At 31.6% G+C, this 16514-nt stretch overlaps 1 protein-coding gene across 1 annotated transcript in view; it reads right to left on the reverse strand.

Moving 5' to 3' along the window:
- Positions 1 to 634: 634 nt before the first annotated feature.
- Positions 635 to 16514, reverse strand: part of LOC142330690 (sodium-dependent phosphate transport protein 3-like) — a 33076-nt gene continuing 17196 nt past the window's right edge. The window contains exons 4-7 of the mRNA XM_075376137.1: positions 14443 to 14530; positions 7264 to 7370; positions 2325 to 2477; positions 635 to 775 (exon numbers count right to left, since the gene is read on the reverse strand). Of these exons, the coding sequence (XP_075232252.1) occupies positions 635 to 775; positions 2325 to 2477; positions 7264 to 7370; positions 14443 to 14530 (489 nt within the window). The remainder of the gene's footprint in view (positions 776 to 2324; positions 2478 to 7263; positions 7371 to 14442; positions 14531 to 16514) is intronic.

The following is a 16514-nucleotide window of genomic DNA, read 5'->3' on the forward strand; positions in this document are numbered from 1 at the left end:
TTTCAAAAAAATTAAGTTGAACTATATCAGCGGAAAACCTTTTCCTAAATAATGCTGAAAGATTGTCATTATATTATATTTTTCTAGAAAATTTGTAAGTATTCTGCTTGTTTTCAAATAATTTAAGAAATTTGGGTGTAACAACATTGGTCTTTAAATTTATAAATTACATATAAAATTTACAGAAGAATAAGAGTTTAGTTAAGATAACTGTAAAACATTTCACAATGTAAATATTCATTAATTATATTTGTGAGAGATACAGTAATAGCATCTATTAAAGCCACAAATATCTTCAATATCAACTAAATATATTTTAAACTTTGTAGTATATTAAAGTTTGCAATACAAATTTCAACTTTGTAGTTGTCATCCATAAGCTTAAAAACACTGAATCATTAAAAAAGAATAATTCAAATCAATTCCCTTGACTGAAATGGGTAAATGCTATTTTTCAGTTACCAGTATACAGTTACAAATTTCCAACCCTAACTAAAATCCTGGCTGTACTACTATTGTACAGACAAAGAAAGAGATTGATTGTATAGCCCATCTCATTAAAGATACATAATGTACATTTTTTATAATTAATATATTGTCTAAAAATAGTGACAACTATATACTTTGATGTGCACTATTTACCTGTTGCTGCATAACTTTTTCTTAATTTCTCTATTGATAGAGCATCATTCAGCAAAAGAATATCTGCTAGCCATCCAGATAGTACTGCTACAATTATGATTGCTACAGATGTGATGTAATGGAACAAATGGCTCTGTAATATGAAAATGTAGTTATATAAGTATTAATTAAACAACAAACAATGTTAATTAATTAACAGATTAGAATTATTTGTTAAGCACTATTAAATATTCTGTAAAAGCACTCTTACTTGAATGTTGAGCAGGAAAAATAGCTTTATTTATAATAACCAATAAAAAAAATCTCATCCTAATTAAACTGAATCATGTAAATTTATAACAGAATTTATTGGACACTGAAATTAAACAATCACTTAAAACTACAACATATGCATTGTAAAAGATATAAGTTTCTAAAAAATAAAGAATTGGATAGAGTCCTTGATAGATAGGTAGGCATGTTATGTGCTCACCAAGGTATCATTACCCTAAGAAGCTCATAACTATATATCGCACAAGGCTCCAGACTGTGAATTTATAGAGGACAAGTAGCATAAATTTTTATAATAATATTTTCAAGTTCAACTGTTTTTATTACCATGTTATATGTAAAAAATTCAAACCTAAAATCGCTTTGGCTTTGAAAACAGGAATTTGAAACATTTCTCAAAATGGTTAATTTTGAACTTCATTATCGGTAGTTGGAATGTATACTATGATGCTATTAAACATTTTTCTGATGTTCTCAACATTTGACTAGAAATATCAGCATGTTGATGTCGAACATAAGTTTCATGAAATTTCAAGTAATAATTCAATTATTTTACAAATGCCAAGACTTAGGTTTTGGCTTAAACCTAAAATTGTCCAATATAAAAAATTTAAGGAATTTACCAGAGTGTAACCTTCATCTTAGATGAATAAATAAATAAAAATAAATGGAGCTATTAAATTTGTTTAGTTGGTCTGGTTAAATTTTAGCAGCATTAGTAAATAAGGAAATAAGAAAAACTGCTTAAATTGTTACTGTAAATAATTGTGTTGATTTATGTTCATAGTGAATTGAAATAGTTTGAATATATGGTACACTTTTCACAATAAAAAACTAAACACCAACTTTTACCTCTTTCCATTCAAAACAAGAGGGTATGATGCTTTTTGATTTGGTCAGAGTTGCATATGCATTTAAAGTTATGTTAATATTTACATTAATTTAACTTAAATAAATTAAACAATTTTTTTCCTTGCATGTAAGTGAATTCCATCTATTGGTTCTACCACAGCTAATTAATATCAATAATTATTTGGCTGTAATAATAAAAAAATGAAATTCTGTGTTATGTAGATTATTTAAAAAATTTACTGCATCAATACAATCATTGTATGATTAATTTTGTTTTTCTGTTGAGTCCAGAATCAATTCAGTATATCAACAAAATTAAAGCTAATATGTGATTAATTGTTATTTATTGTTAAGTTTTAATTTTTTGATGCTAAAAGAAATGAATATTTTCTTTGTACAATTTATGACAGATAGACTTGTTATAGATAATTTTTTGCAAAAAGAAAACTATGAATTCTTATGTAAAAAGATAAATAAGTTCTGCAGCATTATTTTATATTTAATAATTTCTGCTTAGATGAATGAAAATATCATATTATTTAATGCAGAGATTTACTTACAGAGTATTGACTTATTTTTTGGTAGTTCCTTAGGTAAATAGGAAGAAAAAATTCATACTGATTAAACAACACAGCATAACTAATATGAGCAAATACTAATCCCCATACTGGTACACATCCCAGAATCTCAAAAATTGGTGTGCTGGGCAAATACTAAAATCAAAATAAATGCAGTTTAATAAAATATAAATAAAACAACACAAATTCTACTAATTTTTCATGCTGGTTATAAGTTCTGTTATCACCATTGGCCCCTATCATTCCTACTCTGTAGCATCACCTAGCAGACCCTATATTTTTAAAGAACAATAGTCTTAAAATAAAATTCATGTAAATGTTATTTCAATGAAATATTATTTACTTTTTATATTTGGACAATCCATAATCTAAAATGCATTAATAAATATTAAAATCAACTATATTAAAATATAAAATCATCAATATTAAAATCAAATCAATCATTCATTATAAATATTAAACATCAACCTTTGAAAGGAAGAAGGGGTGAAAAATAAGGAAAGATATAACCCATAGGAGGTCTGCTTTTGATTAGGATAGCTTACATTCTTATAAATGGTCAGTTTCAGTTTGTTACAATAAGGAGAAATAAAGAAAAAAACATGTGGATTATTTAGAAAATTATTTAGACCTAAATGAAAACATCCCACACTAATGTAATTATAATAAAAGAACATGTTATTTAATAATTTTCTTAGGGCAGGATTTTCTGCAACAGGAATGGTATTGGGAGCTTCATGAATATTAAATATATTATTTAAATTAAATTAGTATGAGAATTGTTTCATTCATATTATCTAGTCAAGAGTTTGACACATTGTTCATGAAAATTCTTTTTTGTATATTTTTTAAGTATAATTATTAATTTAACTTATTATTCTGTTGTTTTTTCATCACCCTTTTAAAATTTCATCTTCATGTATTAATATATTTATATAAATTATGAAATTATATATATATATATATATATATATACATACACACACACACACACACACACACACACACACACACACACATACACACATACACACACATACACACATACACACACACACATACACACACACACACACACATACACACACACACACACACACACACACACACACACACAAGGTCATTCAATAATTAAACAGAAAAATAGTTATACCGAAGAAATGGTTTATTAAATAAATACAATTTTTTTGTCTACTTTTCCACGTAATCCCCACCAACTATCTCTGCACTTGTCCCATCTTTTTACGAGTCTTCTTATCACCTCGATGAAGAATTCTTTATCTTGATCTCTAAGCCAGTTTTGTACTTTTTTCTTTATCTCTTCGTTGTCGTTGAACTTGATGCCAAACAAAGCTTCTTTCATCAGACCAAACGGATAAAAATTCAATGGGCTGTAAGGAGGATGAGATAGGAGCTCCCAACCCACTTTGCCAATAGTTTCCAGAGTCAGTTGTACTGTATGAAGTCGAATGTTGTCTTGAAGAAGCACGCCTTTCCTCGGCCATTCCGGTTTTCCTGTTCAACGTGATCTTGACTTTGTTCCCAATTATGGCTGAGTAGTGTTATAGGCTGTTGATAGTGCGTTGCTCCTCCAAATAATCACAGAAAATCAGACCATTGACACTCCAAACACGACTTTACTAAACGATGGTTGCGTTTGAATTTCTTACGGACAGGCGATTTAGGGAGTTTCTATTGCATCCTTTGACAGACTCCGGCTCAAAATGATGTATCCAAGTTTCATCAGGTTAAAATCCTATCCAAAAATGGGCCACCTTCGTTATTCAATTTGAGTTCGGTACAAATGCGAAATCTCTCGGCTTTGTGATGAACAGTAAGCTCTCTGGGAAGCCACCTTGCACAATTCTTACGGTAGTTCAGTTTGTTTTGAATGATGGAATGAGTTATGCCAACACTTACTCTACATTTTTCGACAATATTTTCAACTGTAAGTTATCGGTCTTCTTGTATAAATGAATCAATACGAGAATCTAAGGCCAAGGTCGACACTGTGACCTGACGCCCGGAGCGGTGCCGTCAGTCAAACATTTGCGACCACTTTAAAATTTTCCACCCACGCGTGAAAACTCGCACTCTTCATGCAACTAGTGCCGTATTGTTTGTTTATCCCAGAGAATATTTCGGACGGTAATACACTTTCCGAAAGTAAAAATCGGATCACGGAACACTGTTCTTCAAAAGTGCTTTATTCGAAAATGCCATCGTAACTACGACTTTAAAGATTACGTTTACATAAAGATTAATCGAACAGCTGAATAACACACACTTCGCAAGATTGCCAACTAACGCAAACGTTTAAATTGCCTGCGTTAAGCGTTTCCTTCACTAAAAATGTTTGCTTAATTATTGAATGACCCTCGTACATATATATTTTATTCCACAGTTTTCCACATTTACAAATAAAAAATACAGTGTCCATAAAGTCTTTCCACGATCACAAAAATTTATTACAAAAATGTATTACAAAAATCTATTACAGTTACAGCTGTGCGTTTGTGGCAAAAGAAAGAAAAAATTATCAAGTTTTTTTTATGTTGGTTTGTTGCAGGTAGTGGCAGAGTAGAGGGCACAATAATCAAATTTTTTATAAAATGGCGTCAATCCAGGAGAAAGCTCAATGTTTACATTTACCTGGATCTGCTACAACATTTTGCTATACCTCAACTAAATTTGCAACCTAGAGTAGTTTTCTAGCAGGATGGTGCACCATCACATTGGGAATTACTAGTTTGAGATTTTCTGAATGAAACATTTCATGGCAGATGGATTGGGTGCAAAGTTCCCACTCCCTGGGCACCACGATCACCAGACATAACTCCATTAGACTTTTCCCTCTGGGATTATGTTAAGGATAGGGTCTATGCAACACCTGCACCTGACCTGGACACATTGAGATGGAGAATAACTGATGCTGTTGCTAGCATTACCGAAGAAATGTTGACCAACACGTGGCATGAAATTGATTATCGGTTGGACATTCTGCGAGTGACAAAAGACACACATGTTGAAGTTTATTGACATGGTAAAAAAAATTTCATAATATTTTATTTCTTTTGCCACAAACTGCGCAGCTGTAACTAATAGTTTTTTTGTAATTGTGAAACACTGTACAGTAAATTACATCAGCATACCTAAAATGGTACACGTATAAACATACAACAAAAAATCAATTATTTATATCTAAAATTAAAATTATTTCATTTCATACACACGATTTTAAGTACTGGTTAGATATAACACAGTTTTAATGCTACTACTATACATTTTTAACAAACCCGTACCACAATCTAAAAGACAAACACTATACAATTCAAAGGGAAGATCCAAAGATAAGGTTACAAAAGACTCATTAAAAAAACTGTGGTTATGTACCACAAATTTAAAAGGTAGATTGATGAACATCTCTTACTGACAATATAACACAAGCTAAAGAATGTTTCTTATTACTAAGTATCTTTATGAAAATAAAATCTTTATCTACATTGCTTTAGTACAAATTATATATTTTTATAGTTTTTCAAAAACTTTACTAAACTTGTTTAAAAAATATTTCCATATCTGTAAATTTAACAACCATTCCTTTAAATGGTGCAAAAATGTATTTCATAATTCCATACCCTTAATAAATACTGGCAACTTGTTGAAATCTTCCAAGCAAGATCACAGAATGATTTCAAGTATTTCACTGTTTAGTTTCAATAATGAATAAGTTTTTACTGATCATAAATTTAATTTTCGTGCAATAAACTCATTATTATTGATATTCTCACAATGATAAAATAAAGAATAATTATGTTCTAAGCACTGCTTCTTCATTATTAAATGGATAATCTTCTTTGCAAACTAATTGGTGAATTAATATTTATTACTTAGGTACTTGCCACATCAACAAGCAATTCCATACAGTAATTTTTTATCAACCAATAGAAAATAAATAAGTTTTATAATAGACTCAGAAAAAGATGATCAAATAAAAAACTTCCTCAAAGTTTAACACTTCAAAGTAAATGCAGGCACGGTCCTGTTAAGAAAAATTTCAATCGACTACTAAACCTTAGGATTTGAACTTACTAAACTTTCTCCATACAACTGTTAGAGTGCTCTACATCATTAATCCAAACACAATGGCTTATTTAATTTTAATTCCTTACTTATATTAAAAAAATTGTAAATTTGGTTTTATTACTTTTTATTATAACGATACAGATTTATGATAACCATTGTCAAAATATGTATAAGGTCACTGCATTTTATTCATCCTTTAGCCATTCATCATATACAAACAGTATTAGTACTTTTGGTTTGATAATAATAGTGAAGCAATTAATTAGATAATACTAATTTTATTGTGTATCTTGGGAAGGATTAGGAGGCCTGGCTTTAGAAGATAAAACAATTTAACCAGAAGGTTCATTGTTCATGCTTTGTTTCATTGGTTCAAGAAAGCATGCTTTGGATAGGTTCCAGACAGACACATCGGTTTAATATACATACATAGAACCTAAATTAGAGAAAAGGATATCAAAAATAAGAACTGCAACAGAAATGCAGAGTGAAACAAACAACCCTGCCTAGGAATATATACTTTCAAGGTTCCCTCTAGGCAAAAGACATCCATTCTATTATTAACCTATCATGAAATCAAGGCATGTTACACAAGATGAAAGTAGCACATTACCATTCAAACAATTTTCTATGTCCAGCTTATATATGCCACAACAAAAAGTTCTTCTTCAGAAATTAAAAAACCTTCCAAGAACCAGCTCAAACTTCCTAAATATACATCCTTAAATTGTGAGGAAATGTGTAGAAGTATCCAAGTAAAATATAATCCACTCAGCCAGACCACCAAACAGTTACATATAATTATCTGTAGTATAAATTTAAAACATGTACATACTTTGTTTCTTTTGACAAATCTTCTCAGATGATCTTTTAAAAATTGTTTTTCATAGGGTGAAATAAAAGGATTTACAGCTGGGTCATTGTAAATGATAACAGCACATACTACAAACCAAAATAAACCAACTATACCAAAAAGATAGTAAATGTATTCGCACCCAAATTCTACTGCATTCGTTACGGTAAAACTTACTATTGTACTGTAAATTATTCCCAACTGTTCACCTATAATAAATAATAAAAATGAAAATTAAACAAAATTACAAAAAAAAAAATGTAATTTCACATTCTTATAATGTAATTGACACACTAAGAGCCAAGTAGTTCCATTATCAATTTTAAAGCGACTTTATCTACAACAGCATATTAATATCAATAACATTTTAATACTCATCAAAAATAACCTGTCAGTACTTATAAAACAGTCAGAGGCATATGATTATAGGATACAAAACAAAAATAATTTATGCTTTTTTATTTATGGTTCATTAGTTTATAAAAACATACTCTATAATTTGGGTATAAGATTCTATAATTCTAAATAAATTTGATAATATAGTAGGAAAATTTTTAAAGTTCTGTTTCACAATTTGGTTGAAATTGTTACTGCTCAGTGACTGACTTCCTCTCAGGTTATATTAAGTTTCTCACAGGAGAAAATCACCTCTAGAGAGGATCCTTAACCCACCGGATTGGTCTAGTGGTGAACGCCTCTTCCCAAATCAGCTGATTTGGAAGTCGAGAGTTCCAGCGTTCAAGTCCTAGTAAAGCCAGCTATTTTTACATGGACTTGAATACTAGATCGTGGATACCTGTGTTCTTTGGTGGTTGGGTTTCAATTAACCACACATCTCAGGTATGGTCGAACTGAGAATGTACAAGACTACACTTCATTCACACTCATACATATCATCCTCATTCATCCTCTGAAGTATTATCTAAACGGTAGTTACCGGAGGGTAAACAGGAAAAGAAAGAAAGGAGAGGATCCTTAAGTTGAAGGTGATCTTTAAATGTTGTATAAGGTCACCTTATTCTTTCCTACTATAACTGTTGTTTTTTTTCTTTTTTAAAACAAATTGTATTGACTGTACCAAAGAGAAATTTTTCCTTCACATAGTGTTACAGCAGCAGAGATATAAGTGAATAAAATCACAAACAAATGGAAACACTGCATCCATTGTGTTATGCTTAGTAGTAGTCAGTACTTTCACATTTAACCACTATCTTTAGTAAATTGCACTAAAAAAAGCTTTGTATTCTTACAAAAGAAAAAAATTATAAAACAACTATTAGAAAAGATCTCCTTAAAACCAAAAGAAGACTGATCAAATTGTCAAGTAATTTTCTTATGTGATTCAAATGTTAATGCTGTATTTTGTAATAGAAATATAAATTTCTCAAAAAAGATAGACTTTGATGTCTTGATTTTCCAAAAATGTTTGAATTATTTTGTGATAACTTTAATGTTTATTGTAAGAACAATCCTGTATATTGATAATTATTCTATAATGCAACAACCATCACTCTCAGGAAATATCCTCCAAACTGTAAGATGCAAAGTAATTTTGATTTTGGATTAAATAAAAAGTGCTGAAGTTATGTTTAACAAATCAGTTCTCATGGATCAATGTTGAAAAACATTAAGTACATTTTCAATTAATGCTTTACTCTTTATTACTGACTAATATCGATAGCAAACAGTACAACCTAATATTTTAATTTTTTTTTTAATACAAAAAATAATGCTAATTTTAAAAATAAACCATTTCTCTTATTTTGTCTACAATAAATATACATGCATATAAATTAAAAAGATAATTTTATAAATATTTATTTATACAAATTTATAGTAATTTTTAATATATATTTACCAAACGAAAAAAAAAAAAATATATATATGCATATACACACTGAGTATTTCACGAAGTTTTCCCGGTACTTTCATAATCTACTCATGAAATTAATGTAAACAGTTCATACAAACATTTGTACTAAAATCCTTCGTTTGCGAGTTCGGCTAGTGAAAAATGTCGCTCGAAATGAGGTCTTACTGAAATATTTAGGACGTTAATTAAGGACCAAAATTAGTGATTTGTTATGATGTTTGGCCTGAAATATCGAATAAAATGGGTTCCCCAACCGTATATGCAGTAGGTTTTGAGAAATCTGGGATGAAAATCAATAAAGTGGGGTAAATACTCTGTTTTTTATGTATGACGTACAATATCTTTGTTAAGTGAATAATAAATTCATAAAACTTGTAGAGAAGACTCGTAGAGAATTTATTTCTGAACAAGATGGAGTAAGAAAAGTTGAATTAAAACAAAGAAATCAGAAAAATTCGAATTTTACTTAGAAACTGTACATTGCTACATTTGTCAAAAAAAGTACTTATTTAACGTAATCAAAAAACAAGTTTTGTTTTAGAGATATGAAAAATTTGTAAAAACAAGATTTGCTTTTAAAAAATTTAAAACAAAAAACAGAAAATTACACAATTGTAAAATAGAAATTACTTAGATAATAATTGTTTTATTAATTACAGAAATACAATATATTATTTGAAAAATTATTATCTCAAAGTTGACAATAAATTCTCTACGTGTGTTCTCTACAAATTTTGTTTATAAGTTTTATGTGTTTATTATCCATTTAACAAATTTATTGTGCGTCAAACTTATGTTTTTTGACGTACAATAACTTTCCAACCACTTTTTTTACCCCAATTCATTGATTTTCACCCCAGATTTCTCAAAAACTACTACAGATACGGTTCTGGGGCCTATTTTATTCAATATTTCAGGTCAAAAGCCATAAGAAATCACTAATTGTGCCCTTTAATTAACGTCCTAAATATTTCATTAAGACCTCATTTCACCACGTTAGCTGAAAGCAGAGCGGAATCTTTGACTAGCCGTAATTCACAAACGAAGCATTTTCAGACATATCTTTATAAAACTTTTTCTATTATTTTCACGAATAGAATAGGCTATGAAAGTTCTGGGAGAACTTCGTGATACCCCTTGTAAATAATATATATGTAACAGGGTATATCAGTGAAGTGGGAATACTTAAAAACCTTGTACTTAAATAAATTTTTATTTTAACATGAATGGTTCTATAGGTTTCTGTTAAGAAAAGTCATTTTATTTATTAAAAATAATGCTTGACAGGGTGGCCACCATTATTACTGTAGTCTTAATGGTGGCTAATCGAAAATTTTCAAATTTAAAATGAATGTTCACGCTATTTAGCATATGAAATGTAGTATGCATTTTGTCATAATATGGTTTTATTCAGGGCAGGAATGCTTAACAAATACTTTTTTTATACATTTTTAAGTGCATATGCTAGTACAATATTATTTAAAGAAAAATTTCCAACTTTGATAAATAAATATGTGAAATTTAATAACCTATTAGTGACTCTGTACTGAGTACAGCACAGATCAGAAAGAAGAAATATAAAAAAAAACACAGTTCCAATAAAGTTATTATTAGGTGGGGAAAGGTGGAGAGTTCTTCCTGAAATATAAAAAACAATATTATTTAAAAACTACTCTTATTTTAGCATTTTTCTAAAATTTTAGTGTTATAATTGGTACAAATTTAATAAGGTAATTTCTCCATAAACTTTGGTCTTGCTTATGTTTGCTTATATTTAAATAATATTTTTCTATAAACCTCCATAAAAAAAACTCATTTCAGTTTTTGTATCATAGTTAATACCTGAGATTTTTTTAAAATCTGTCTACCTATCATTCCTTCAAAAATAAATATGAATCTCTGAATGGAGAAGGTTAAATATGAAACTAAATGCAATTAAAACTTCTCCATATAAATGGAAGGGCGATGTGAAACTGACTCACCGACAATAAGTGGCAGTGACCAGACTCAGAACCGGTCACACAAGAATAATAAATTCATATTTGTTAACTGGCGAAGAAAGACCAATGTGTGAGGTTTGTAATAAACTTCTTACAATCAAGCATCTAATGGAAGAGTGTGCCATATATGAAGACCTCAGAAAGAGGTCAGTCTAATAAATAATACTACTGCTAATTTGAAAAATGGAAAAGAAAAAATAGTTGCTTATCTGCACACTAGCAGATTATTAATAAGTCTATAAGTAGGTTCAGGTTCTTGTGTTTAAGGAATCTCTAAGAGAAGTATTTTCTTCTATGAATATGGATTTTTTTTTAATAATGTTAGTATTGTTAAGACTCATTTTTAATTTAGTTTTTGTTTATTTATTGTTTCATTTTAGTATCAAGGCCCTTTACACGATGTAAGTGTTATCAAAGTACTAATATGTATGTTCTGTGTTACTTTGGTGTTTTTAAATTAAGTGTAAGGGCCCTTTACAGCCTTACATATGATGAACCTGGTGGTGATTTAGACCCTTATTTTAAAGAACGTGACAAGGGCTAAAGACCGTAGTCGATATCCACAAAAAAAATAATGCCCTGATGTAGAAAGTTCCCACATTTGGAACACACCACCTATGTTCCACGTCCAGGGCAGTAACAGCTGTACATATGTACAATATGTATAGCTGGCTAACAGGGCACCAAATATTTTCCTGGGAATAATTTTTGACTTGTTTTTCACCTTCAGGACACTATGTTTGATTGGATTTTCTCTGCCACCATGTACATTTGAAATGATTTGAAAATGGACTTATACCATATTTAGAGCTGGTGATGTGATGGCCAGAGTTGAAATGATTGCAGGTGTAATGGAGACCCTTCCGCTGTCCACATGTCCCCTACGATGGTAAGCATATAGTGAAGGTACACATGTACGTCGGTGAATGGGAGCCCTGAAAACTTCGGTGAGTAGAGACCTGGAGTCAGTGCAGAGATTGTGCATCAGCTCTCTGCCAGGAAATATGCAATTTCCACCACATTACCAATTGGACCTCCAAGGTTAGTAGCCCTGGAATGGGGGTGTACCCCGGTGACTAGCCTTGCTACAGAAATATCATGCAGAAACTTGAACAACTCAACATGGCAGAGGGAGCACATAAACACCCTCATTTAGAAACAGCAAATTCACCAGAAGCGAAGAGGAAATGTAGCAAAGATATTGACAGAATTAGTAAAGATTTGAGGAAGGGTTTCTTTAGCAAAATGCACCCAGACCAAGACATCTTGTTGGACATCTTGTTGGGAGAATGGAAACTTTCAGAAAGTCAGTTCATTCTTAATTGCTTGAGTGATTGCAGATTGTGCTGTTAGTTCTGTCAAAGATATTCGCAAGACTTTCAATGGTTTATATATCGAAACCATAAAAGAGAGTCAAAGCAGAATAGTTCAAGCTTTAAAGAAGAGCAGTGAGTTCTCTGTGTCTGTTCAACCACACAGTATCATTGAAAGGAATTGTTGTTTGCCATGATCTTCTTAGCTGCACCAAAGAAGAAATAATGGAGGAAATGTAAAGTCAAGGAGTGATTAAATGCCACAGGTTAACCACGAGAAGAAATGGTGAAGGTCACATATGTTGACCTTCAGTAGACCTAATCTGCCTGAAAAAGTATGTGCTATACATCATCTAGATGTGTGCGCATTTATTTCGCAACCTATGTGATGTTTTAAGTGCCAACATTTCAGACACACTGCGGTCAGATGTGAAAGGCAAGAAATCTACATGTGTAGAATGGAAACTCATGAAGGCAATCGGTGTAAAGATCCTCCAGCATAACTGCAAAGGGCATCACAACTACTTTTCAAGAAACTAGCCAGTGTACAAATTGAAAACAGCCATTCAGGAAGTTAAAACACTGCAAACGATAAGTTACCCTGAAGCGAGGAAAATTGTTAGCAGTAGAACACCTTGACCAACAATTACTTATGCAAAAGCAGCTGCTGCCCCTTCGTCATCCAAAGTTAATGTGGAGCATTTGCTTTCTATGCTTGCACAAAGTCTTGCTATTGTGATAGAGAAAATCACTGACACTGAGATTGAATCTATTCAGCAAAAGAAACCATTAAAACCCGCAAATACTCATCCACAGAAGGACATCATTGACACTAGGATCGAATCTTCTCAATGAAAAGAAGTAGCAAAACCTGCGAGGATGCAACCACCAATCGATGTTGTGCGTAAGGATAAGGAGCCAAAAACATCACTCCTTCGACCAATCATAAGGCGAAGGAGAGTATGGCAAGGCTGCAGAAAAAGTCTGAGATTAGTGCGACACAGGTGCAAGTAACCATCAGATATAGATGCAATACAACCTGCACCAATTTTTTCCCAAAACCCAGAGGACAGCTAGTACTTCAGCCGTCCCAAATCCCCAAATATACCATTGGAGATTGCATCAAGTTTAGATTCAATAATACCCACGTGAACCACTCCATCTAAGTTGTCATCACTGGTGTCTGAAATGGAAGAAGATGCCTTGTTCGAGGCCTCATACACCTTGTCATCAGAAGTAGAAACTGTAAGAAGGATGGAAAAAAGATGTAAGAAAGGGTAGCCGAAAGGAAAGGCTAGGCGGTAAACAAGTGTGATACGTTCAAGAATCAAGATAATTAGCTATTTTATTTCTGTATTTGTTTGAATTTGTAATCAAGAATGAATTAACAGTCTTTGGTTTCATTAAATGTAAAAGAATTGTCTTGTTTTTCTTCTTTTTTTTTGAAGTAGAAAGGGCTAATGATCAAAGTAGTTGATGCCCTAAAACCTCCAAAAAAAATATAGAGAGAAAGTGCGTGCAGGAATACACAGATTAGATGTGCAGGCTTTTTTTACCGCAACCAATGAGATGCTACAGCTGTCAACATTTTGGCCACACTGTTGTTCAATGCAAAAACCCACAAATATACATGTCTAGTGAGATGATTCATGAAGGAGAGCCATGCAAGGATTCTCCTTCCTGTGTAAACTGTAAAGGCAGCCTGCTCTACAAAGACCTGTCCTGTTAACAAAGACAAGGTAGCTGTACAGAAAGTCAAAACCCTGCAGAATGTCAGCTACTTCAAGGCAAGGAAGATTGTAAGCACCTGCAAGCCTAGAGCATCATCTGCAGCACTTGCATTAGAAAATGATCACATAGTTTTGATTAATTTCTCCTAAAAATTTCACTAGTGATTATTTTTGTATTGTGTTATTACTTATGGTCAAACTAAAATTATCTACTTTAATTACAATGAACTTTTTGTTCTACATACCACAAAATACAATAGTTATTATCCTTCCTCTTTCATCAGGTGGTGCCCAATGGGCAACAACTACACAGAGTGCTGGTATCATTGGTCCCTACAATAAAAAATCACTTTATGAATCAGATTAATTTTTTTTCCTTTCAAACATACATTCTTCTGATTAGTAAATACTAAATAAGTAAATTATATATACAGGTGAATTTGTTGATTGTGTTCGATCGTTAGTATGTCCTAGAGACCATATATATTTTAATTACCTTACTTTATCTGTTACTCATAAAAATTTAGTGTACTGAATTTTTCATTTTTTCATAAATTTATTCACTGTTTGTGATAATAATTAATTATTAATGACCTTATGGAACGTCTAAATGTTATTTTACCTTTTGCATATTCCTAACACATTATTTTTTAATAGTTTGTTTGTTATTGCATGATCCCTCCATTCCATCCTCCTGACTTTAGTTACTGTGGCTCCATCTACCCATGATGCAGCTTCCAGGATTTCCTCCTCTCAACTGTCTACTTAATTCCACTGGTCAAATTTCTTCTTTTTTTTACTGTTCTAGTATTGAAGCCAAACATTAATATTAGTCAATTAATGTTTTTAAAAATCCCATATTGTTATTTTTCTAAAAAAAAAAGCAAGTGGCTTTTGGTACATTATATAACAACATTCAGATAATTTTATTTTTCACCTTTTTTACTCATGTAGACAAAGGAAATTAAAAGATAACTTATTCATGTTTTTATAACATTTATAAATGTGCAATCTTTGCAGAAAAGAACAATCATTTATTCTTTAAATAAATAACAACACCCACCTGTATCAAACCAGACATCTGAACTGTTTTCATATAACACAATACTACAGCTTATAGCAAAGAGCTTTATTATGCTTTCACTACCATTTTTAATAAATTATCGAACCATTTAAAAACTCTTCCCACCAATTTATTTAATACAGATTGGAAAAGTTTGTTTTATAGAAAAAAATATTTCTCTGCCAATGAGTTTCTAAATATTACAAATTAAAAAAAGTTTTCTACATCTACATTTAACTCTTTTTGAATTGTGATTAATTTTGTAATTATTTTTTATGTTTAGTATCTTCAATCATCTTCTTTAATATTACTTCACATGTTTATATTTTTAATTATTAATATGGAATTGAACTATATCATTTTTTTATTTATAATTGTATAATTTGAAATGCTGATCAAAGATTTTATCACAGTTTCCTTTGATTCATCCAGACAAATGTTGGGCATGATTACTTTGTTTATCAGTGGGTAACATACCTACCCATTTCTGATGTGATATACATAGTGTATTATTATTATTTACCCTTTCAATCACAAATTATCCAAAAGTGCAACCATGGACACTAGTGGGAAATAAGAAGGGAAAAAAGAAGGGCCAGAGCTGTGAAGAGGTTGCAAAGGAGGAACAAAAATCTTCCAGAGGCAGCAGAAAAAGGAAAAATTTGAAAAAGAGGAAGAATCTTAGAGAAGCGATCCTCATTAAAAAGACCGAGGGGAAATCGTATGCCGAAACTCTCAGTCAGATTCGGAAGTGGGTGAAACTGGAGGAGACTGAGGCAGAGGTAGCAGCAATACGAAAAACCAGGGCGGGAGATATTCTGATTGAACTCAGCAGCGCTACCAGAGAAAAAAAGACCTTCAGTGCTGTCCTGAAGGCTGCACTTTAAGAAGGAGCTGAAGCCCGCAATCTGGAACCACGGGAGATCCAAGATCTAGATTGCGTCATAGGGAAGGAGGATGTGGAAGCAGCACTAGAAAGAGATCTCAGAAATATAGGAGACTGCCGAGTTAGCATTACCAGTCCTAATGCCAGGAGGCAGAAAGCAGCAATAATAGAGATTGGAAAGAAGGCTGCTGCCAGACTGCTCAGTCAATCCAAGATAAGGATTGGCTGGTTATACTGTCAAATTAGACCCAGGGCACAGGTCCCACGGTGTTTCAGGTGCCATGGGTATGGGCATCTGGCTAGTGGATGTAAGGGGCCTGACAGAAGCCGGCTCTGCCATAAGTGCGGGATAAGGGAACACAAGACTA

This window comes from Lycorma delicatula, chromosome 9, assembly GCF_047948215.1.
Source record: "Lycorma delicatula isolate Av1 chromosome 9, ASM4794821v1, whole genome shotgun sequence".
Taxonomy (NCBI): Eukaryota; Metazoa; Arthropoda; class Insecta; order Hemiptera; family Fulgoridae; genus Lycorma; species Lycorma delicatula.